Genomic DNA, 24,643 nt, shown 5'->3' on the forward strand with positions numbered 1-24,643 from the left:
TAAAAGATCTCAATCCCCATTCCCATTCCCTCAAGGGATATCAATCTCCATCTCTATTACAGGGATGATAAAGGTTCCTCGACCCTTTTTCGTGAAGAAAAATATTTTTTTCGTGCCTTTCCTATCCCCACAGGGAAAAATCCTCTCTTTGTACTTGTGGGAAAAAAATTTCCTCTCATACTCTCTAAACACAACATAAATATATTAAATAATAAAATTAAGTAAAATTAAAATTCACTTACTATTTCAAATATCATAAATATCATATATTAACCATTTTAATATGCACAACAAAAACTTAAATAAATTTAAAAAATATAAATAATATGAAATTATAAAAATATATTAGTATTTTAAATAAATATATTAATATAAAGAGATAAAGATAGAGACAAAACACATATATCTAATTATGAATTTTTTTTTTGTTTTTGTCCCTCTTCTCATTTTTATTGAAGAATTTTTTCACTCTCAGGGTTAGAAAGGTCAGATGCCTAAATTTAGTCAAAAATTGCGAACAAAATATAAATTACTTTTTGAGTCGTCAGACACCCCTTTGATTTAGTAGAAGAACTTGTAGGTATATCAAATCTCAAAGTACACACTTTTAGACTTTTTAATGTTCTTAATCGTTCGTTGAATTTAACACCAGTAAACTAAAATGTGTTATTTCAATACATTGAGTAAAAATGATTATTCAGTGACCCAAACACGTCCTTCAATCGGGGTTAATAAATTTGTTCCGAATAATCGAATAAACTATAGGGGTGTATATGTCATTTTCTCTTCACATTAATTTGTCATATCTAGGCAATAAAAAACGTTGGTTGTGCAGAGGTGCATAAATAAAGAGATATTTATGAGTTAGAGAGAGAATTGTGGGTGGTTTCTTTTGGTTTGGTTTAGACACAAGTAGAGAGAGAAGCTCTGGATTCGAACTTTTCCGTCCACCGCGACGGTTACTTTGCCGGTTGGCTTTCAGGTTGTATTTTATTTCTCGCTTTATTTATTTTTTCTTATTGTATTCGATTCTTTATATTCTTTATCTGATTCGATTGGATCAGATCTGATCTCTTTAATCTGCGTTGCTACGTATCGATAATTTCTTTTTCTTTATTATTTTTAGTTCCTGGAATTCAATCTAGGATCTGAGTGGTTCTGATTTGGTTTTTATTTATTTTTGTCGATTTTTTTATTTAATCGATTCGATTATTGTTTGGTTGTCGGCTGTTTAATACGAAATTTTTTTGATTGATTGTATTCAGGTGAAGGTTTGGTACGATTTTAACTATAATTCGATGCTAGGGTTTCAAGAATGGATGTGTTATACAAGATTTTTATAAATTGATGGCAAAGATTTAGGGATTATTCTTCCATTATTTATGCCATAAATTAACAATTTATATTGATATTTTAAATTGTTCTGTATTCAAATTGTTCTATATTCCAATTGATTGCCGTTTCTGGTAATTACCGATTTGAGGTGTGTCGAATGTTCTGTTGTTATGATGGATCACTATTAGATAGGGGCAGAAAATCAACTTTGACTTTTTTGTTCTGCAATAGTATATTTTCTTTAACATATTAAAACCTCGCTGTGATAATTTTGTCATATTGAATTTTACAGGTCTTCTGTTGAGTCATGTTTTGCTGTGTCATTAAATATTCTGTCATTTTTGCATTGGTTTTCTGTCGTATTGTTTCTCATTTTTTTTTTTATTTAGTTTGATCATTTAATGTCAGGTTGTACCGGACTTGGAGCTATACTGATTAATATTCTCTTTTAAGACATGGAGCAAGCTCTCATCTGGTCAAATTGCTACCAGTTTCGAATTTTTTCATTCCAGGAAGTGCTGGATTGGCGGTTTCTCATCCTTGGAGGTTTTCTTTTGGTGTCCTTTGTCAATTGTACCTAGTGGTCCGATTCTCTTTAATGATCAGATTAGGGGGCGTAATGCAAATGTTTGCTAAGATAGGTGTTGGATATTTAGTGCACTTTTACAAGTAAGATTTTTATCATCATCTTTTTGACAAATTTTACTGTTGATGTCTTCTAACTAATTTTCTTTGATGGTAGTGCATCGCTGATACAACATCCAGCCTATAATCTCAAGAAAACGTCTTCCGGGGTACAGCCATATGCACACACTAATTTTCCCTTATTTCTTTTATCTTTGGTTGAGACTTATCTCACTTACTGTTTTCTTTTTCTCCTTTTACTGTAGGGTTGAGGTCTGCAAGTACATGATAAGGTTGCTTTTGTAGCGTTAGACAAGCATTTCTGATTGAAAGTCTGCAGACTGCTATAGTTCTTAGATATTATTCTCTTATTACTCCTGATGGGTATTGATTAGAAGGACAAGAGATATAAGTTTGCAGAAGATTCTTCAACTTCCAGTAAATTATAGTTGAGTTACCTGTTCTTTAGTTTCTAAACCCTGGTTGTCCTTGCTTTGCACTTTGGATATTTCTATTGGCTGGAACAACCATTCTACTTTGGTTTGTTGGTGGTATCAATATGTTTTGTGGAATTTTTCTTATCCTTCAATCTATTGCTTGGTACTGTTGTGAAGCTGTGACTTCAGAAGAAAATAAGGCTGCAAAGCTTCTCCATCCAAAAAATTCTGGCTTTGTTCTCTTTTATTTTGCTACAGAAAATTAATGGTGATTACAGCTGGACCAGAAAGCCGATTTATAAATTTATAGTTTCTACTAGTAATCAGTTTGTGACAATAAATGTCATATATCTTTGTGGGTTCTTATACTTATCTTGAATAAAGATAGAGCTGCTTTGTGTTCAACAAGAAGAATGGAGAGGTATGTGGGCTTTCTTTGGCGCTTGATTATTTCTTGTTTGTTGGCTACTATGTTGATTATCTTCATGATTTTTTATTTTGGCTAATTTAGGTACAAGTTAATCAAGGAAGTAGGTGATGGAACATTTGGGAGTGTCTGGCGAGCTATTAATAGGCAATCTGGTGAAGTTGTAAGTTCACTGAAAACTTACATCAGCAGGTAATTGGAGAAATACATTTCTGATAAGGTGTTATAGTTAATCCTATTTTACTCGCTGATAGGTTGCAATTAAAAAAATGAAGAAGAAATATTATTCATGGGATGAGTGCATAAATCTTAGAGAGGTTAAGGTAAGATGACTTATGTTCTTGTTATAATTTGTTATAACTCTGTTGTGGCACATGCATAATGTTCTTTCTATGACAGTCATTGCGGAAGATGAGTCATCCAAATATTGTGAAGCTTAAGGAGGTTATAAGAGAAAATGATATTTTGTACTTCGTGTTTGAATATATGGTAATGGATAATTGCTCTTTTGATTGTTATATTTGTTGTTATATCATTGTATTTAAGGGTCACTTCTAACTTGTTTATAAATAACTTCCCCTAGGAATGCAACCTTTACCAACTTATGAAAGATAGAGAAAAGCTTTTCTCTGAAACTGAAATCAGAAATTGGTGTTTCCAAGTTTTCCAAGGCCTTGCTTATATGCACCAGCGGGGATATTTTCATCGTGACCTTAAACCTGGTAATTGTATTTTTAGGCATCGGTAACCATGGTTCTAAGTTTCCTGCGATACACGATATATATTGTATGATATAAATCAGGTAGAAAATGATATGTATCCTAAGATATATCTAAATTTGGTATGATATATTGGTGTATTGTACAAAACGATATATATTATCAATACGGATTAATACAACTTCTTGTAGAAGTGATAAAGTGGTAGGGGTATATCTAAGAAATTTTAATATTTTAGGGGGCATTTGTGATTTTTTTCCAAGTCAGATGTCATGACAATTCTATATTTTTTAAATTATTTTGTTTTAATACATATTAAAAAAATGTATTTTACAATACACAATAAAAAAAATTAGGTTTTCGATATATGATATGACTAACATGTTGGTAACTATCTTAGTCAGATTGACTAGTTTGGTAGGAATGATTAGTTTTGACATAAACTTGTCTTATTGTTTAACACTTTAGGACTTAATGTGGTTTCTAAGATGGTTCTTCTTACTGATCAAATATTTCTATTTTAAATTAGAATTTTGTTGTTAATATATTACTCCTTCCTTGGATCTAGCATCCCTAAGCCCTTTCGGTTAACTTCATGTTGCAATTTAATCTTTCAGTCTCCATAAGATGATTTTCTTCAACAGGTTCTTAATTTCTTTCATGTATTCCTGGAACTTCAAACCTTAATATCTTTTAATTGAAGTTCTTACTTTTGCCTAGAGAACTTGCTTGTTTCAAAAGACATAATCAAAATTGCTGATTTTGGTCTTGCACGGGAGATCAATTCACGTCCACCATATACGGAGTATGTTTCGACACGCTGGTATGTCTCTTGTGTCCTCTCTTTCTATTTGTCCTATCTCATGCCTTTTCAGGTGGTCAGTTTCTTGTTTTCTCCTGGACAACTCCTGCCTTTTCTGTATTTTACTGATTTTAAGCATGGATGTGTCAGGTATCGGGCCCCTGAAGTGCTGCTTCAGTCATACCTGTATAGTTCTAAAGTTGGTTAGTGTCATTGGAAATTGTTGCTGTAATAATGTAATCATAATAAGTTGGCTAGTGTGTTTCATTGTTTTTTTTTTCCCAGACATGTGGGCTATGGGTGCAATCATGGCTGAGTTGATCATGCTCCGTCCTCTCTTTCCGGGTGCTAGGTAGTATTATTTCTCTTATTTAAATTCCTGTATTTCTGATCCCCCTTTTTACCTTAATGAACAAGAGATGTAATGATGGTGAAAGTTCTTAGTTGTAAGACAAGCGGTGCCAATTACACACTGAGATTGACTTTTCTGAAGTTGTTTAGTTGTAATATAGGGAACATTTCTTTCCTTCTGTTATCACTTTATGAAGGAACCAAGTCTAGATTGATTAGGTATCATTTTTGAAGATTTAAATGGTTGCAAGGAAAAGAGTTAGATATCAGTTATGTTAGTGATCTGGTTGGAGGGAATTTGTTATCATTGCATCATGATTTCTTGTGAAATAACAATGTTTTTGTGATGTAACCTTGTTTGGATGGTGTTAACTTTGGAGTTACTTTATAACAAATTGGTCACTAACTGCATCTGGTAGTAATGTTGAATTATTATTATTGTGCATGCAGTGAAGTGGATGAAATCTGCAAAATGTGCAACATAATAGGAACTCCAACCAAGGATTCTTGGGCTGATGGACTTCTACTTGCAAGGGCTATAAACTATCAATTCCCACAGGTCTGTTTTAACCTCATCTTTTAACCAAATCCTGATTGTGTGTTGTCATTGGGAACATAATGGGTGATGTACATTTATGTAAGATATGGAAGTTCATGTTAAGTTAAACTAGTTTCTTATTGTTCAAATATATAAACTTTTGAAATTTTAAAGAAAATTTAGAACTAGCACTTCCTACTAAAGGAAAATAAAATTATGAGCTAGTGTAAACTGTTGTTTCTTGTACTTTGTTTTTTTCAGTTAGTTGGTGTCCATCTCTCTACATTAATGCCATCGGCAAGTGAGGATGCACTTAGTCTGATTAGGGTAAGTGTTTAACCGTAGAGAATGAGGAAAATGTATGCCTTAAAGCTATTTCTGGATTTACTTGGTTTATTGTGTTTGTTCACTGGTCAATTGCCTGACGTGATTCTTTTTTGTTCCTATCTTGTTCATATATTCAGTCGCTTTGTTCCTGGGATCCATGCAAGAGGCCTACTGCTGCAGAGGCCTTGCAACACCCATTCTTCCAGGTATGCTGTAGTATTTGCATCTGGAGAATTTTAATTGACTTGCCCAGCATGGTCTACAATTAGGTTTGAGTGATTTTCATATTTGTTAATGATCTATTTGAATTTTTCAAAATTGCTAGAAACCTGACATTATCCATATGGGTTTTATGTGGACTATGTTGAAGGGGTTTGGTTTTCTTTTGGGGGGGGTGGGGGTGGGGGTTTTGTGTGTGGGTATGTGGTTTAGATTTGGCCTTGTATTTTTTTGTTCCAACATTCTCCACTCTTTTTTATTTTTGTTATATATATGAACTTTTCTTTTGTTTTTCTCTCATGTACTATACTTATTTTGTTACCTAAAAATCTATTCTAAAATGTGCTAACATATTATGCAATGTTGCAGAATTGCTTTTATGTTCCACCATCACTTCGCCCCAGAGCAGCTGTCATGAGAACTCCCCCATCTGGTTTGTTCCTGTCCATTTGTTCATTCACGGCTAACCAATGGATAAAATAACAATTTATTTGTTGGAAAATTTACCTTTCAGAATCTTATTTATGTGCATTATCGCAGCTGGAACAAGGGGAGCATTGGAACAGCAAGGTGCTGGGAGGTATTCTGGGCCGGTATCTAATTTGAAGCTGGTTAGCAGTTTTCCTTCTCCAAAGTTAAATGCTTCTATGATCACAGGTAATTTTATGTAATTTTTTAACTTATCTTTTTCTTTCTTTGTACACCCATAGATATTTGGATATTATTACCGTGCAAATTCAGTCCATTGTCTTGTACTAAGAGACTGAGTATTGGGTGATTGGTGTTCTGATACTAAAAGCCGTTAAAAAACAGCTTGGAAAATGCTTGCTTGAAATCTATGTTAGGGCTCCTTGAAGGGAGATTCTTTGACATTCTGGTAGTATGCAAGAAATCAATCCAAGCCTAAAGCCTAAAGTTTTGTGTCTTTTGATATTGACATTGACATTGAGATTAGTGTCTAGATAACTAAAACATGTTTAAAAATTGCTTGAAATCAGATAAAGGAATAATAGCTTGCAAATAAATGTTTGCAGCACAGACTTTTAGATTCCTCCAATGGACGCTGAAGTTCTTTATATTCTTTATTATAATGTTAGATTCTCATGCTTTGCCAAATTTTCTTTCAGGTGTGCAACGCAAGCTGGAAATGATTAATCAAAATCAAGTAAGAGGCTAGGACTAATCCTATTTGGCTTATGTTATACCAAGAATTCTCTTGAAAATATTTAAGAAAGATATGCTAAAATCCTGATTAACTTTGGTAAACATGCGTCGCTAGGTTTTGTTTGAAAAGTGGCAAAGTGAAAAATATCTGTGAATTGTATTCCTTTTATACACTATTGCTTTATTTCATGTATGGTCTAAATTATCATTACCCTGCTATTTGTGCTTGAACTTAACTTCCTGTCTGGTGGTCATCGTTGGTTTTCTCTAACCAGTATTCATCAGTACTTCAGCTTTTCTTTCTAAGCCTCTGTACTCTACTTGCAGGTTAACTTAGAAACCCTTCAAGCCTTAATTCGTGAAAAATTTTTTAGGGTGCCCTTTTTATTAGTATGGTTCTCCAGATAGAAGTGGTGCAAAAGATTCCTTAAAATTTTTTCAAAATTGTGACGTCCAATCATTTGAATTTGTTTTTGAGGAAAATTGTTAAAACTGGAATTTAATCTTTAGTTGTTTATTTCAATTGGGTGAATATGGTATTGATTTGTGGAAAGATTGTTGTGAGTCGGTGATGGTTGATTTCAATGAATGTGCAAAAAGGATAACGTAGACAAAAATAAATACAGCATCTGAAATTGGTTGTTACATCTTTAGAAATATGATTGAGGAGTACAATAAGTGATTAAGGGCGAGTTCTTTGGTTATGAGTGCTCATCCATTGGTTTCATTACTTAAAAGGCCATCATAAACAATGTGTGTATGCTCTAAAGCAAGAAAATTCTCGTATTAAATGGTTTAGGAATGATGATATGTTTTGGTGCAGGCTGCTACTAGGAATGATAAATACACGACTAGCATTTCCAAGCAAACAAAATATCGCCCAGCAGGGAGGAAGAGTCCAAGTAAGCATCTTGTTTCTGAATTGATTGTGCCATGAAATTTAGTTGTTTGTATTATTATATATATCTCTCTCATGTTATACATTAAGAAAGAATGATTGGGAAGCTTGTGTGTTTAATTTGCAGCCTCCATTAACAAAGGTAGAGCTGCTGCACGTGGAGTTTCAGTTTCGGATACAGTTGGAAATTTCTCAAACATGACAATAGGTAGTAGAAGGCAGTCCGTGGGGCAGCAGCAGCAGAAGGCTCCTCTTATGAAGACTGGTGTACGATAGAATGATGGGTCAGGAGGAGATATGTTTCTGAGACCAAGTCAACCGCTGCAATCTGGGAGGACTTATGCAAGGAAAGTTGCGAGCTGATGGAGAAAGGAATGTGTGTTAGTACTACTAGTACGAATAATAAGCTGAGTGTGTGTGTTTTGTGGTTGTGGTTGTGGATGTGGAGTGTGCATATATATATATATATATATATATGATAGCAGAATAAACACTATGTGTCCCGTCGTTTATCATGTTTATTTCAATTTAATTGCATAATAATATGATCAGAGTGGTGTTGATATTAGTTGTCTTTGGTTTCTCTTATTAAGAGTTCTTTTCTAAGTGAGATTACTATTATGTGTTCGTCTGGTATCTCGTCTAGATGATTGAATTATTATTATATTTAATAATTAGTTAACTATTAAAAATTTAAATTATTATTTATTAATTAAATTGTATTGTTATTATTAGAATAAAATTGTTATTTAATAAAAATATTTAAAAAAATTAAAAGATTATTATATTTTCACATTTCAAATTTAAAAACTAGCATTTTTTAATTCAAAGTTTAAAAAATTTATAAATCCCTTTAGGGGTTTTTTCAGTATGTTGCTAGTGGTCAAAGATGCTGACGATGGTAATATTCTTTCTCCTTCTTGACTTCTCTCTCAGTTGTATTTTATTTTCGGTCATTATTGATCAAAGAAATAGATTGACCAAGACGACCAATCATGTTTTTGTCTAAGGGTGAACGATTCATCTTTGTTGGCCAATTTATTCGATCAATAATGATTGGAAATAAAACGTAACTAAGAGAAGTCGAGAGGGAGGGAGAACATCGTTGTTGTTATCGATAGTGACAGTTGAAAAAATCTTAAGAGGAAAATATTGATTTTTCAAATCTTGAAAAAAAAATTTATTAGTTTTTAAACTTAGAAAAGAAAATATGATATATTTTTAGTTTTTTTAAATATTTTAATAAATAATAATTTTATCTTTGATAGTATAAATTTAACAGATTGATGAGTATTTAGATTTTTTATAGTTAATAAGATATTTATTTCATTATTGCTAATAAATAATAAGTTAATTACTCATATAATAATTAATAAACACATTAAATTAAGAAAAAAAATTAACTCTTCTTATTAAAAATCTAAGAAATTATAATTAAAAAATAGATTATTTGGATTATCATGAATATATAAAATTATTAACTAATGAAATGTTAACTAAAATCATATAAACTTCCCTCGTTTAACTAATTTAATTAAGGGAAAAAGGACTACTGCCCATCCAAATTTTAGCTCAATCTTAAACTCATATTCACGGGAGATGAAAAATTTAAATTTTCACCTATAATCAAACTTTTGTTAATTTTTTCTGTTATAAAGAAGGGTAAAATAGTCATTTTATTCTTTATATTAAAAGTTATAAAGTTTATTATTTCTCCTCTCTAGGTTTTAAAAACTAATATTTCACCTTTACCTAAAGTTTTAAAACTTTGAAAAGTAATATTTTCACCCCCAAGCCTAGGGTTCTTCTGGTGTCATATTCAGCTTCCTCCTTCTCTTGGTGCAACGACGGTGGTGCGATGAAGATATCTCTATTTCTTTATTGTACGGTGTGATGAAGAGACATAGATCTCTTCATCGTACCACCATGTGACGAAGAAATCTCTCTTTGTCTCACCACCCAGACGATGAAGGATGATGTTTCGTCGTCCTTCGTCACTCGTTGCGTTGTTCAAACGTGACGATGAAGGACGACGCTTTATCATCCTTCGTCACTCATCCTATTGTCCAGATGCGATGACGAAGGACGATGAAGCGTTGTCTTTTGTCTATTCTTATAGATTTGGACGACGTTTTATTGTCCAACTTTGAGTGACGAAGGGTCGTCCTTCGTCATCCTTTGCAGCCAAAGATGAGAGATCGGTAGAAAACGTCAGCAATTGGTGGTGGCCAAAAAAGGAAGCAAACTCTATGAATGAAATCTAAACTTTTCAAACTTTGAGGATGAGTTGAAGGTTAGTTTTTAAAACCTAGAGGGAGAAATGATAAAAAATTTTAAGTTTTAAAGTTTATAGGTAAAATGATGATTTTACTATTATCTTTAACTGAAAATTTAGACCGTAGTTTGGTCATGGGTAAGAGTTTGAATTTTTCATCTTCCGTGGTGTGAGTTTGAATTTGGGCTAAAATTTGGGTGGGAAATAGTCATTTTCCCTTTGATTAATAATATTTTAAAATCTTTTAAAAAAACACCATCTCATTTTCATCAAAATATAATTTTCGCTTAAACGTTAGTTAATAATTTCATTTAAATCTAAGTAACTCTGTGAAGAAACTCTAGGTAAACGTCAATGCAATTAGTGGAGTTCGAAACATGTTATTAGCTAAATTATGTATTTTAATTAAGAATTGTTGTGAATTTGAGTTATATGTATGGTATTTAAGTTTACTTTAAGGTCAATTCTCTGTTTTTATAATCTAAGGTTGTGTAATTGAGCTAAAATTGGTTCGAAAATATGGGTATCCATGATCTAGGGAAGTAAAAGTGATTTGTATCTAGTAGAGCTAAGTTTAATTTTAAGGATCAATGTAAATTTGAGTTAGATTTTATATTGAATTCAAGTTAGCCATGATTTAATATAGTAAGACGTAATTATACAATAAATATATATTCTCCATGTTTTACAATAGCGGTTATTTGATATCTTACATTCGAAAGAATTATATGATATTCGATTTTTAGAATTATATAAACATGTAGAATATTTTATAATATTCTTATAAATATGATAACCAATTTTTTTTGTCTTTATGTAGTTTGTATGGTTAGTTATGAAGGATAATGGAATTCAAATATGATAATACGAGGACCTATGTTGATAGAAAATAAAGATCGTTAATTATTGAAAAAAATATGAGATAATAAATATTAGTGAAGAGATTGAGCTCTTGCTAGGGAATAATAAGGTTGATATGCATATACATAACAATGAAGGTTGAGAACTTCGTCACTAGATTACCATATGAGATTAAAGATGATCTTGATGTTTGATGTATTATATTATAAACTAAGAAAATAACACAAGTGACACCTCTTTATGTAACAAATACTCATAAGGAAAAACAAACAAATTTTCAAGAAGAATGTTGCGAAAAATAATAGACTGTTGGATCTTCCATTACATCTTTAGATGATCAATATTGTTCACCATTGCTAGTTAATGCAAAAGTTTCACAATCATAGTATGAACCAAAAGAAGTTGTTCAAAAAGAAGGTGGTCATTGTAATGTTTGATGTGAAAAGCTAGGGTGTAAAGTGAATTTGTATTGATTCAAAAGATCTCAAAGAAGTTTCTACTATAGGGTTATTATTGACTACTAAAGAATGGGTTATTGGAAAGAAGGACAATATTCTGACTTAGGATATTTTAAACCAAGGACTAGAGTTGAACAATATCCAAATTGAAGATCCTAAGTTTGACAATACAATTAACGTAAAAACAAGTGCACATAAAAATGATATGGAATGGGATGGGAAAGTTGGTGTAGTAGAGGAAGTTAACATCTAGTTTGTCAAGTTGGTACTCCTGTTAATTTGCAAGTCATTGTTCTTGACTCAATATATTTGCTTTCACCTATTCCTAACTTATAATACCTATAGGTACGTCACATCATTTCATTTGATTCAACATCAGATTTAAGTGAATAATGTGCTACATGTAGAATTTTAAAGTGACACACATTGTGCATAGTGAATTACACACCTATGCATGCAATTATACAAGACAAATTTCACTCATCATCCCATAATTTAGGATTTTTATGACTGTTAAACCATCATATAGAGAACACATACAATCGTCGTGACATATAGGATATGTCATGGTAGACAACCATATAGAAATGTTGTATAATCATTTATGAGAAAGAATAGATAATTATACCTGTAGGATCTAAGTACGACCATGAAGAGAAAAACAATTTTTTCATGACATAGACATATACATCTATGTATAGAACATGCACATACAACCATGGTTAGATATGCTGTGCATGAGGAGGAGATACATGAAACAATCATGAATATTGTCTCTAAGTATCAGACACATCTTAAAACGGTGCATTAGGTGGTATTTCTTAACCCAATTTTCGTAATTCATGCATAAGTAATCGACTTATTTTTTCCCCCCTTGATGTTAACGTTGATCTTTTGGAAGAAATCAAACAAATAAAATGTTAAAAACACTTATTAAACCCTAAACTCTTAAAAACATTTATTTAAAAAAATAAAATTAAAAACTATAAAATATTAAATATTCTTCTACCTCTAATAATAAAATATTAATTTAACTCATACGTAAAAAATATTACAAAATCTTCTTAACCCAACTTTGATAAATAATACAAATAGTTGTTATCTATCGAGTAACCACGATTGTATCTATTAAACATTTCACGTTTACCCATTTTAAGACTTCAATTTTTCAATAAAATGTACCGTTTCAAACCACAAACAACACCTTAAACTGCCGAAAAACAATATTTTATTAACTAACAACCAATTTCAACTTGATAAAAGTGACTTTCATAAGCAAAATCATGTAAACACAAATCAAAATGCAAAAAATCAGAATAAACTTTAAAATAAATGCTTGAATAACTTCACATTAACCTTAGAATCCATTTTAAGTAAAATTTGAAGAAGTTGAATGAATTTTCACCGAAAATCATGAAAATCACTAAAATTGGCGAGTAAACGATCATGTCATTGGTGTTGCAAAGAAAAAAAAAATGTTATTAACGATAGTGAAATCTCCTTTATATAGTGGGTTAAATTTGACAAAATTCTCTTTTTTACTATATCTATATAACAAAATTATGTACATAATTTTATGCATAAATTATGATATATCATTATATAATTATGTATTATTTTATCTCTAATTTAAAATTACCTAATCATATGATGACATATTATTGTTTGTATACAAAGTTGTTCACATTTTTTTGTGCACTTAGTGCCACTCATGCCCATATAACTAAGGATAAATACGAACCGAACTGAATCTGAACATCTCTTAATTTGAGTTCGGTTTGAATAAAAAATAGCTCAATTCGAGTTTGATTTAAATTCATCAAACTAACATTAAAGATGACTCAAATTTGGTTCGAGTTTGACTCAAATTTATGATTTGAATTTATAACTCAGATATGTGTTTCAAGTTTGTGATTTGAATTTACGAATTATTGATAAAATGATGTTATTTAACAATTATTTAACATAATTTGAATTGAGTTATGAGTTAAGTTCGAATAATATTGAGCTATCTATCCAGTATGTGAGCCGAATTAAATTAAATTCTCTCTAGTTTAAGTTTAGTTTAGTTTTAAAACGAGCTAAACATCTTAACTTAAACTTAGTTCATATTTGAAATAAATAAATTTACACTGAACTAAATTTAGTCAATTGGCTTTTAACCCTGAGCCAACTCAGTTCGGGTCAGCCCTACATAAAACAGTTGGAGTGTTAGCTAACATATATACCATTTTGGTTAATTTAATTAATTATTGCTCCCCCTGTTCAATCAGGGATGTCCAAGTAACTCTAGCCGTTCGGCCTATATTCCAATTTCCTTTATTGTCGTGCCGAACCGGCCCGTTCGGCATAACCAAACTCAATGTCGCTGTGATATTGATTCGCAGCATAAACCCGTATACAGGACTGGTAGGGTTTATGGTAACAGTGAGTAAATCTTCTTAATGGCTACTGGGTTATGTCTTCAAAGAGCATCAACCAAATATCTCTCTTATCTCCGTAATTATTTGAGACCCCTTCACTCTTTGTCCAATTTTAATGATAAATCTTGGCTTGGAAATTCCAGGGGCTTTGCCTCTGAGCCAAATTACAGTATCAACGAGGCCGGAGCCTCTGCTTTGGGCGTCGATAATCGTGTTCCGGCTACCGTTGTTACGGGTTTCCTCGGTTCTGGAAAGGTTTCATTGCTCATTTACTTTACTTTTTCTATCAGTAACTTGTTTTCAAAAAGTTATTCCTTTTCTTGTCTTCTGCTTGCCAACCAAAAAAAAACCTATTCATGAATATCGATCGCTCCGGCAATAACTTTTTCCCTTTTTGCTTGGTCCTGAAGCTAATGTATTACAAAGTATCAATGATAATGAATTTGTGTTACCAACTGTTTTTTTATGCAGACGACTCTACTGAATCACATTCTAACGGCTGAGCATGGCAAGCGGATTGCTGTCATTGAAAATGAGGTATTGACTCTTTTTTGTCATGAATTCGTAATTGCAATGTAGTGTGGGTTATTCTTACTTTCTGCCTGTCAGTAAGTTTGCTTTTGCAAATCCTATCCCTATAAACTTTTTATATCCCTTTCAGAATATGTTTTTACAAAACGCTATTTTGATATCATCATTTTTCATTGACTCCAAGAGAAACTACGTATCACTGATATGTATTGACTTTAAGGTTCATTTACAAATTTGCTCTGGAAGATGCATTCATGGGGATAATTATTATAGCTGTTTAGAAAAATTACTTAAGGAAAAATGAATATGTATATATCAGGGTGGTTTTTTTTATATCTACTGCCTTCCAAAAAACTGTTAATTATTCAATAAGCTGAGTACTTTCACATTGATTGAATTGTTTTTTTTTTTTCCTTTAATTTGTTAGATAATAAGTTTGATTGGTGTCACTGCAGTATGGCGAGGTAGATATTGACGGATCATTGGTTGCTAGTCATTCCTCTGTATCTGAAGACATTGTCATGGTTAATAATGGGTGTCTCTGCTGTACAGTACGTGGAGATCTAGTTAAAATGCTCCTGGAGTTGGCTAAGAAAAAACGAGACAAGTTTGATCATATTGTTATTGAAACAACAGGTGTGTCTTATGCTTAAACCTCGTCTATAGTTTGATCACATTGTCATGTCGTACATTTGTCTCTTTCTTGGTTCTGGATTACCATTGTAGCAGCTCTTTCCATTCCTCTTAATGAATTCACTTCACAATTATAACAACTACTATTAGTTTATAAGTATAGGAGTTTACTACTTAGCAGCATCACGTTCTGATGGCTTGATTCCTTTATTTAATTGTTGCTTCATTGTGCAGGCCTTGCTAAACCAGCACCAGTTATAGAAACATTTTGTGCTGATGAACTGGTTTCAAAGTATGTTAAACTGGATGGAGTTGTCACATTGGTTGACTCTAAGCATGCTATGCAACATTTGAATGAAGTGAAACCACGATTTGTGGTGAATGAGGCAGTAGAACAAGTTGCTTATGCTGATCGTATTATTTTGAACAAGGTAAATTCTAATTCCTTACCTTGAATTACTGTAGCTCCTAAGATTTTTCTTCATTTGTGTGTTGCTTTACTTTCATGTATGTCCGGTGACACTGACTTGCAAAAGTATAGAGATACACTTTACCTTGTGTTTAAGAATTTTTTTTCCTTCGGCTTTGGCAGATAGATTTGGTGACTGAGACTGAATTGCAGAGATTAACAGAGAAAATCAAGGTATGAGTCCCCATTGTTTTTTAATTTCTTTTTCGGTAGAATGCGATGCTGGATGGATGCTTTTATTTTCACCATGCCTTTTCTCAAAACTTTCATGGAAGTTAATTTTTCTTTTGCTAGATCCTTATTTTCATTTTGTGTTAAGCTACCTGGATCTTATCTTTATTATTGTATGTAAAGAATTGTTTGCCTAACTAGTATTCTGACTTTTTCTGAGCTCAAGAAAAAATTGACCACTCAAGTGCCCGAACAATAACTGACTTTTATTTGTTGATTGGAAGAACCTGAACTATTGCAAGTTGTGTACAACACTTGATTGATCTGTATTTAGATTATGTTCACTTTAATGTTGGATCATGTCTGGCTTTATTTCTAGATTGATTATATATTTTTCAATGCTAAAGAAAAAAGTATCCTTTTGATGTGGCTGAGGTTTTGTTGTCCAAATTATGAAGTTTCTGGTAGCATTTGCCACCCAATCTGAATGGTTTCATTATTTTTTTAAACAACATAGATACAAAGAACTCCTAAAGATGTGTTTAATTGGGACCTTTAAGAAGTGTGTTTCGTTATACAATCATGGAAATTGACATAATTTCTATTGCTGATGTATGAGAACGCTCACAACTAAAACTATTTTTAGATTCTAATGCATAAAATGTTTCACATGCTCTTATTTCAATTTCCTTTTTTAATAGGTAATATCAAATGCATTTTCTGACATTTTAAAATTATGATGATCACTGTGCAGATTATTATGTTGTATCTTAGTATTTGGAACTCCTTTTCTGGTGGAAACCAAATAAACACTTGTAATCCCATGATATAATCTCTGTCAAGCTACTCTTGCTGGGACAACTTGACCTTTTTTGGTGGACTGCTACCTCTTTCCTTGCAAAAGAATAAAAATTGATAAAAAAATGTTCTTGTTGGTCGGCTTGACTAGACTTGCAATTACCTAGCTTTCAATCAAATTGGTTATACATTGTTTCAATTGCTAATTTTGGCTCTCTAGCTATAGATTATGGTGTTAGAATGAAACTTACATTGTTATCTTTTATGCTTTTGGTTTACTATCGGCAGCATATCAATGCAATGGCACCAATTAAGCTAGCTAAATATGGATCCGTTGACATGGATTTTGTTTTGGGTGTTGGAGGATATGATCTTGAAAGGTTATTATCTCTTATGCTTCAGCAGTTTTCTTTTATTTGTTTATCAACCTTTTTGAATTCTTACTTTGTATTTCCATGTTCTAATATTGAAATTGAATGTTTTTTTCTCTCAACCAAGGAATTTTTTAGTACACATTCATATTTTAGGAAAATCATGATTGTTAATATATCAATGCTTTGACTTTACAGAATTGATTCTGAAATTCATGGAGATAGTTCTCATGGTGCCACCCACCATCATGAAACTGGGTGTGGTATGTCTACTTTTCTTTGTCTTTCTTTGTCTTTACTATCTTTATCTTTATATTTGACTATAGAAGCTTGTGATTTAAATAGAAGAGATGAATGAGTATATTGATAACAATTGTGAATTTGAATCGCCTTTTAGTTATTTATGTTTCACTAGGTGTCTCTGTTATCTCATATTAGCTTTACTGTTGTTGGCTTTATCTCAATTTTGAATGCTTACCTTCTATAAATTTTGGTTTTGTTTTGTAACATATACTAGTCTACTGCATTTACTTCATTTCAATTTAGACCTAGCAAAAGGGCGGATTACTTGCATGATCCACAGGTAGCCTGTCTAAAAACGGGTATGAGTTTTAGATTTTTGGACTCGTATCTGTTTTGGACTTGCACATATGGGTGATGAATTTTTGCGGGTGGGCCGGGTATGCCTACGGGTTACTCGTGATTTCTTTCCTATTCATCTTTTTTTCCTCTTCACCATTAAATTTATAACACACCCAACACAAATTTCACATATTTTCTTTTCTCTTAATATGAATTGAACTCAAATCCACCTTAAAATTAAAAATTTATTGTATTGAAAACAAAACTAAAGGATATGAGCACTAAACACTTTGTTGTAGATATTTATTTTGTGTTCAATGTTAAAATTCTTTAAATTTATAGAAAACATTTTTATAATTTAAGGTAAATTTTTGTTCCTCCACAAAATACTATGTACTTAAAAAAATATTTTGAAAATTACGAAATAAATACATTAAAATAATAAAAACAAAAAAAAAATAGTGAGAAATTAATATTAACGGGTAACTTGTGGGTCAACCTGTATTCGTAGGACCAGTTACAAGTTTTAGAAATCATTTCTTGTATAAATAAACTGTTTTCGACCTGCCCCACTTGCTGGAAAAAATGAGCGAAAATATCATAGGAAAAATGTTACACTTTTGTTACGGATCTTGCTCGTTTACGGCCAGAACTTCAACAGAGGTGCTGGAAATATCATTGGGGATGGAGAGGGTGCTAGCAAGATGGAGATTACACCGTTGGACTGGGAAAAACTGTATCTATCTTTTTTATGAATTGGAGTGCATAAGTTACATGCATCGCCATCTATTTGTACTCATAAAATTAAAATGTGAAGGTTGCATGATCAGAACTTATGACAAGACAACAAATCATCTTTTCCTTCACTGTACGGTGGTTCCATTTTTGTGTTATAAAGCTTGCAAAGAAGCTAACTTACAATGGACCATCTCAAGATCATTTTCTTTCCTTTAAGCAAAAAGCTGTTGTGCTTTTTATATAGGGAAGAGAATTAAGACCCTGTGAAAGCTTTTGGTGCTGACTTTTCTGGTTATAGGAGGATGTTAAAGGTGAAGACATAAATTTATCGGGGGGAAAGTGCCTCTTTTTGCATCTTTGGGCTTCAGCCTTCAATTTCAAGAGTTTTGTGACCCCTCTTACTTCTGTTAAATCTTTACTGATATGGTTTCCACACTGATTTTATTTTTGTTTTGGGGTTGCTTTGGCTTTACAATTTCTTTAGTTATATTTGTTGCTATGCACACCCTGCACAGAGTTTGTGGGTTCTGGAGGTTTTGTAAAAATTGTTCTCCTTCCTTAGGGGGATGATTTGACACCTTAGCAGGTAACTGATTAACTTTGGAGTATCTCACTTTACAAAGATAGTTTTCGCATCCTATAAAAATTAAAATGGGAGTAAAAATTTGAGCAATTTCCCGGTATTTTGTTTACATCTATCTACTACTTTATCTTGTAATAGAAAATCTCTGTATGAACACATGGTTATATAGTAATTATGTCTTTATTTTGTTTTTGTCATTCCAAATCCATCTTGTATTTTGTCTAGCTCATTTGTAATCATTTTGTATGAACAATACAGGTCACCATAAAGGGCATCATCATGATCATGTACACGATTCTGCTGTATCAAGTGTCAGCATTATTTCCGAGGGAACTCTTGATCTTGATGAGGTAATCAACATATCATATGATGCTTCATTATCTTCTTGTTACACGTCTGAATAGACTCTCTATAAAAAACTGGTCACATAGCAAGCCAGGAGGCCTACTTAAAGTTTCTCATGACTAACACATAAAAAATCATGGAGCCGAAATATACTTGAAGATTGCCTGTGTTTGAGTGACCTTTCACTTCTGAATTTAAGCTATTCATTGCATATAATGCAACCATTCCTAGGTGGATGATTGGCTTGAAAGATTGATAGAAGAGAAAGGGGAGGACTTGTACAGAATGAAGGGTATCTTGTGTGTGAATGGTTCCGACCAGCGTTACGTGTTCCAGGTTTCAATTCGATCATAGTCCATAATTAGTTTCTAATTTTACTTTATTCAAAATCAAGTGTCCTCATTGTGCTGTTTGTTTCATCAGGGGGTTCATTCGATGTTGGATGGCTGTCCGGGCAAAACATGGGGAGCCGATGAGAGGAAAATAAACAAGATTGTCTTCATTGGAAGAAATTTGGATGAAATTGCCCTTAGAAAGGGGTTCAAAGGCTGTTTAGTATAACTTCAATTATAGGAAAAAGAAAATTCAAAACGTATTGTAGAACTTCAACAATGTTACTGTATTTTCTGATGTTTTTGTTAGTGATTATAAACAAAATCTATTCTAAAACGACAAAGAAAAATTTTACGAAACCAAAGATTTAGACCAAACTTCGGGGACAAAATTGTAATTATGCTTAAACAACGGGATGGATTCGGTGGCCCGGGCGCAGTGGGGTCAAGGGCTCACGGACTCATTCCGCTGTTCGGCTCGGATAAAATATTCTTGACTGCCGCCTGTCGCGGACGTTACGAAACGTGTCTGTCTCGCTGGCCCACTAACATTTCCACGAACGTCTTTAGATTCATCATGGGCCCTCCACGTGACTTCACAACTATCTCATTTGCAGGAATATTCCACGTTGGCATCTAGGTGCCAATCTCTCGCCGTTCAATCACCATACCATTTGACCTTGCAGAACATCCAACGGCCATAAACCAAGTAAACGTACATAGGAGATGGTTCTTTACATGTCCCTTTCCTTTTTTTGGCCGAGATTCGTCGCCTAGCTTTCCTCTGCATGTTCCCTCTTTCATTGATTTTTAAAATCTGTCTCAAGTGACGATTTATAAAGCCTGAGAAAACGAGTAGCTTGTTCTTGTTTCTTTTCTAGATTCATTTCACTGTGTGTTTGGAAAGCTACTTTTCTGCTCCCGTTTTCTTGATTAACTGAATTTTGGTTTTGGAATAATGGAAAGAAACAGATTTGGTGGAGGAGGAGGGGGTTACGGTTACGAGAACGGAGTGATTATGACGAGAGACCCGAAGCCGAGACTACGGTGGACCGCCGATCTTCATGATCGTTTCGTCGATGCCGTCACGAAACTTGGAGGCCCTGACAGTGAGTCTCTCTTTCTTCTTGTTAATTTTTTTTTTTTTAATGCTGTTTATTGCATTGTCATCAAACTTCATTCACTTCTACTTCTAAGTAGTTCTGTTTATTTCTGAAAATTAAAAAGCAGAAAAGTAAAAAAAAATTACAGTCTTATTCTTCATAGCTACAATGTTTTAGAAGAATTCAGAAATTTGGAATCAGTAGTTTGCAATGCAACGTGGTAGAAATTCGAATTTTCTTTCAATTATAGATATTCCTTCAGGAACTGGTTATTGCCAGGTGGAAAGAAAATAAAGAAGAGGTATTGACTTTGCCCAAACTCCAACCCATGCCCGATAAGGTAAAATAGTAATTTTACAGGATTGTATACCAGTTTGGTTGATTGTATCAATTTACAGCGAAGAATAGGGTGCAAGAGAATCCAAATGTACTTAAAATGAGCTGGTTTAGATTCTCTACCATATTTAACAAATCCACTAAGATTTATCACATTTTTTTAAGTATACCCAGTTCATATATTTTCATAATTATATATAAAATCAATAAATCAACCCTAAATTGACTTTAAAATACAATAAAATAAAGTTTATTGAAATTAGATAAAAGAGAAGCATTTCTAAATTTTAATTGGGTTTACAACTGGCAAAATGGATGCATGGCATTTTGTCTAGTTTCAGCATAAAGTTTAGACCGAATCACCATTTTCCACCCAAGGTTTGTTGAAGTCACCCTCCTTCCCCCTATAAGATTGAGGAGTTACTTTTCACTCTCATCATCTAGTTATATCATTAAATTAACTGTAAAGTTAATAAAAAAACAAAAATACTCTTTAATAGTTGACTTTTAGTCTCCCTACTCATTTTTCTTATTCTCTTTTCTCCACATCTTTTTTATTCTTTCCCCTTTCTCCACCCCACCATCCTCCATACCCCGCCACATTTTCTTCTTCTTTAATCTCTATCTCAAGACCTCTCAACATTTCTCAACCCTCTCTTCTTCGTCTCCAAGCTCCAATCTCAAAATCAATGGATTGTTTGTTTCGTTCATATCTCAAACACAAGTTAAAGGATTTGTTTGCTTCATCGTGGCCACTGTTTGTGGAGAAAAGATTCGGAAAAAGGGGAAAGATAGGGTGTGATCTGGTAGGGAAGATTATGTTGTATGAAGGTGGAGGATGTCGAGGCGTTCTATGATGGGTTTTTGGAGAAAATTATTGAGGAAAGTGGGTTGCAGTCGTGGGGTAAGCTATTGTCATGCTAGTTGAGATGGAGGAAATCATGGAGACTTCAGTCGAAGTTGTTGCTTCTAGTGGTGGCGGTGGTAGGTCAGTTAAGGAAACGTTGAGTGGTGAAACACAGGAGACAAAAGTTGAAATGGGAAAGGTTGTTGAAAAGGTGTGACTGTTATTGTCGATAACAAAGAAAATTGGTTTGTGTTGTAGAGGAGTAGAAATTGAAATGAGAGAAAAGGTAGATTGATTGGTAAGAAACGTGGTATTGCGATGGCTTGTTGTGGAAATTGGAAAGGGCTGTCGTTCGACCATGGTTGTCGTGAGGGAAGGCGTTGAACTTCTTTGTTTAATTTATTTTTTTAATTTTTAGGTGTTTATTAAATTACTTTCATACCCTTTTACAAATAAAATTAACTAATAAAACCAGATGAAAGGTAGGAAAACTGAATTTTCAAACTTAAAGGGCAGAAAAATGTTGTTTTAACAAACCTTGGATGAGAAATAGTTATTCAGGCTAAAATTTATGGGCCAATGTTTTCATCTTCTTTAGTCTCTATGGAAGATCAGGGATCGTTGCCAATTACCATGATGTAAAGGATAATTGTCAAACTTAGGAGGTATATGTGAAGCTAGAATAAACTTCAGGGAGGAAAATTAGCCAATACTAAGAGAAAATGTCAATCAAAAGAACAAAAATATTAAAAGCTGAAAAAATAATCAATTTATAATTATTTTATGAGAAAAAGAAAAATATTATTGTTTATTTAATTTGTGTAATTTTGATTGGGTTTATGGTTTCAGAGGCAACTCCCAAGACGGTGTTGAGACTTATGGGCTTAAAGGGCTTGACATTGTACCATTTAAAGAGCCACTTACAGGTACATTATGACCACATAATTCCCATTCTGTCCTTATATTTTTTTTTTTGCCTCCTTTTTTGCTTAAAATGATTTTAAATTTTGTAAATTTATAAATATGAAAAACGTGTTTGATGAAGGAAAGTAAGTTTGATTTGTTCAATATCTTTTGTAGTCTTTGCACGTAATTCAAAAATTTCAAATTCTAATAGTAGAAAATATTGAAATATTGTTATTTCTTTTCATAAAAAAGAGAAGCATTTGGCATTTTCAAACCTTCAAATAATGAAACTTATTTTCCTATTCTCATTTTCTGAAAAATAACTACATCACCCAAATCATTATAAAAAAAATAATATTATATATATAAATTTATTCATACAATCTGATACGATGGTATTTGATTGAGTCATTTTAAAATGAGAATATAAAATAATAACTTAATTTGTATAGATAATTTAGTAAAATTTATTTATATACATAATTTTATTCTTCTTAAAGTTGTGTGTAACATTGCGGGCAGAAATATAGACTCGGACAACAGTCACAAAGACAAATCCCTTCCGAACATGCCAAAGAAAATTGTGGTGAGACAATTTTTACTTAATAATATATTTGCTGTGTAATTCGACACACTTATGCATTGCATCTTTTGAACTCCAGGGACTTCATTTGTACAGTTCAGCAATACGAATTCACTAAGAGTTGATAATCAACAAAGGTACTTTCAACCATTGTCCTGGTTCGTTGATCCCTCTTTTGTTACTTAATGTTTCTGAAATTGACACCAAGAAATGCATAATTTGAACAGAGAAATCTCAGTGACAGAAGCTTTGAAATGTCAGGCTGAAGTGCAACAGAGATTACAAGAGAACCTGGAGGTGCAAAAGAGATTACAGATGAGAATAGAGGCACAAGGGAAGTACCTGCAAACAATATTAGATAAAGCTCAGAAGACCCTCTCTGTTCACCATGTCAACATGAACGTAGAGGCTACAAGGGGTCAGTTGATGAGCTTCAATTTGGCTTTCTCAAATCTAATGGAAAACTTCAATGAATCCGAGCGAAAAGGGAACATAATTGACATTCAAGGAAGCTGCAAGAGAGAAGATGATGTTGATAGTGAAGAAGATGTTAAGCTTGAGTTGAATTCTGCTAATGGGATTGAATTGGATAGAAATTTGCTTTCGCATAAGAGATAAAATTCACCTCATTTGCTTTTATGACATCTCTCTACTAAAATATTTCAATTTTGAAATTAATAAATATGTAACAATTTTTTATTTAATTAATGTGTGATGATGTGACGATTGCTTCTCACCTTCAACATTTTCTGAAGTATACACCTTTGATGTCGTATTCGTCATATTACACACAGAGAAAGGATCAGGATTGTATTCATAAGAGTAAATCACATATTCCCACCCAAGTTTTGCCTAAACACTTATCTAACACCTAGACAGGGCAAATTGTTTTCTTTTTTTAAATATTAGGGGTATTAAAAATTTCGGAGGTTTTTTTGAAAATTTAAAAAAATTTAATGGTGTTTTTGAAATATTTTGAAATTTCAATGTATCTTTAATAATTTACAAAATGACAATTACACTTTTGAAAAATGATGCGATGATTCATCAGTGCGTCATTACAGATCTATGTGATGTATAATGCACAAATGGATCAAATTACAATAATTTTCCCTGTTTTGAGAGATGAAAAAGAGGAGGTTAGTCGACTTCGATCGCTAAAAAAGTGACAAGAGAGAAAATGTAAATCTTTGAGGGAAAATAATCATTTTTTAAACTTTACTTTGAGAGAAAATAATTATTTTTTAAACTTTAAAGGAGAAAAATGTGAGTTTTTATATTTTGGATAAATAATAATTTTTTAAATTTTAGACGAAGGAAATGGTTCATTTTTTAACTTGGAGAGAAAGAAAAATACGATAAATTTATAATAATTTTAAATATTTTTATTAAATAATAATTTTATTTAAATAATAATATTAAAATTTAATGATTAAGTAAATATTTAAATTTTTTAT

General features: G+C 32.4%; 3 protein-coding genes across 3 annotated transcripts; all 3 read left to right on the forward strand.

Moving 5' to 3' along the window:
• Positions 1–830: 830 nt before the first annotated feature.
• LOC123222488 (cyclin-dependent kinase F-4-like) lies at positions 831–8,409 on the forward strand. Its single transcript, XM_044645291.1, has 19 exons — positions 831–982; positions 1,725–2,004; positions 2,078–2,129; positions 2,226–2,817; positions 2,908–2,986; positions 3,078–3,146; positions 3,223–3,312; positions 3,407–3,545; positions 4,263–4,365; positions 4,495–4,547; positions 4,630–4,696; positions 5,146–5,254; positions 5,495–5,560; positions 5,698–5,766; positions 6,149–6,212; positions 6,320–6,436; positions 6,907–6,944; positions 7,767–7,845; positions 7,969–8,409. The coding sequence occupies exons 4-19, from the start codon at positions 2,810–2,812 to the stop codon at positions 8,115–8,117; spliced, it is 1,299 nt and encodes a 432-aa protein (XP_044501226.1). The 5' UTR covers positions 831–982; positions 1,725–2,004; positions 2,078–2,129; positions 2,226–2,809; the 3' UTR covers positions 8,118–8,409.
• Positions 8,410–13,715: 5,306 nt separating this feature from the next.
• LOC123222489 (P-loop guanosine triphosphatase YjiA-like) lies at positions 13,716–19,776 on the forward strand. The gene is made up of 10 exons (XM_044645292.1): positions 13,716–14,113; positions 14,330–14,395; positions 14,845–15,025; positions 15,257–15,453; positions 15,615–15,665; positions 16,749–16,840; positions 17,030–17,094; positions 18,993–19,084; positions 19,311–19,415; positions 19,503–19,776. Exons 1-10 carry the CDS (start codon positions 13,880–13,882, stop codon positions 19,638–19,640), a joined length of 1,221 nt encoding a protein of 406 aa, XP_044501227.1. The 5' UTR covers positions 13,716–13,879; the 3' UTR covers positions 19,641–19,776.
• Positions 19,777–19,865: 89 nt separating this feature from the next.
• LOC123222490 (myb family transcription factor PHL11-like) lies at positions 19,866–23,947 on the forward strand. Its single transcript, XM_044645293.1, has 5 exons — positions 19,866–20,520; positions 22,547–22,623; positions 23,126–23,189; positions 23,266–23,323; positions 23,414–23,947. The coding sequence occupies exons 1-5, from the start codon at positions 20,370–20,372 to the stop codon at positions 23,802–23,804; spliced, it is 741 nt and encodes a 246-aa protein (XP_044501228.1). The 5' UTR covers positions 19,866–20,369; the 3' UTR covers positions 23,805–23,947.
• The last annotated feature ends 696 nt before the right edge of the window (positions 23,948–24,643 follow it).

Source organism: Mangifera indica, chromosome 8, assembly GCF_011075055.1.
Source record: "Mangifera indica cultivar Alphonso chromosome 8, CATAS_Mindica_2.1, whole genome shotgun sequence".
Taxonomy (NCBI): Eukaryota; Viridiplantae; Streptophyta; class Magnoliopsida; order Sapindales; family Anacardiaceae; genus Mangifera; species Mangifera indica.

Coding starts and splice junctions, on each gene's coding strand:
- LOC123222488 (XM_044645291.1), top strand. Junction 3,546..4,262: donor TCATCGTGACCTTAAACCTG/GTAATTGTATTT, acceptor ACTTTTGCCTAG/AGAACTTGCTTGTTTCAAAA. Junction 6,945..7,766: donor AAATGATTAATCAAAATCAA/GTAAGAGGCTAG, acceptor GTTTTGGTGCAG/GCTGCTACTAGGAATGATAA.
- LOC123222489 (XM_044645292.1), top strand. CDS start 13,880: ATGGCTACTGGGTTATGTCTTCAAAGAGCATCAACCAAATATCTCTCT. Junction 17,095..18,992: donor CCATCATGAAACTGGGTGTG/GTATGTCTACTT, acceptor TGAACAATACAG/GTCACCATAAAGGGCATCAT. Junction 19,085..19,310: donor GAACTCTTGATCTTGATGAG/GTAATCAACATA, acceptor AACCATTCCTAG/GTGGATGATTGGCTTGAAAG.
- LOC123222490 (XM_044645293.1), top strand. CDS start 20,370: ATGGAAAGAAACAGATTTGGTGGAGGAGGAGGGGGTTACGGTTACGAG. Junction 20,521..22,546: donor GAAACTTGGAGGCCCTGACA/GTGAGTCTCTCT, acceptor TTATGGTTTCAG/AGGCAACTCCCAAGACGGTG. Junction 23,190..23,265: donor ACATGCCAAAGAAAATTGTG/GTGAGACAATTT, acceptor TTTGAACTCCAG/GGACTTCATTTGTACAGTTC.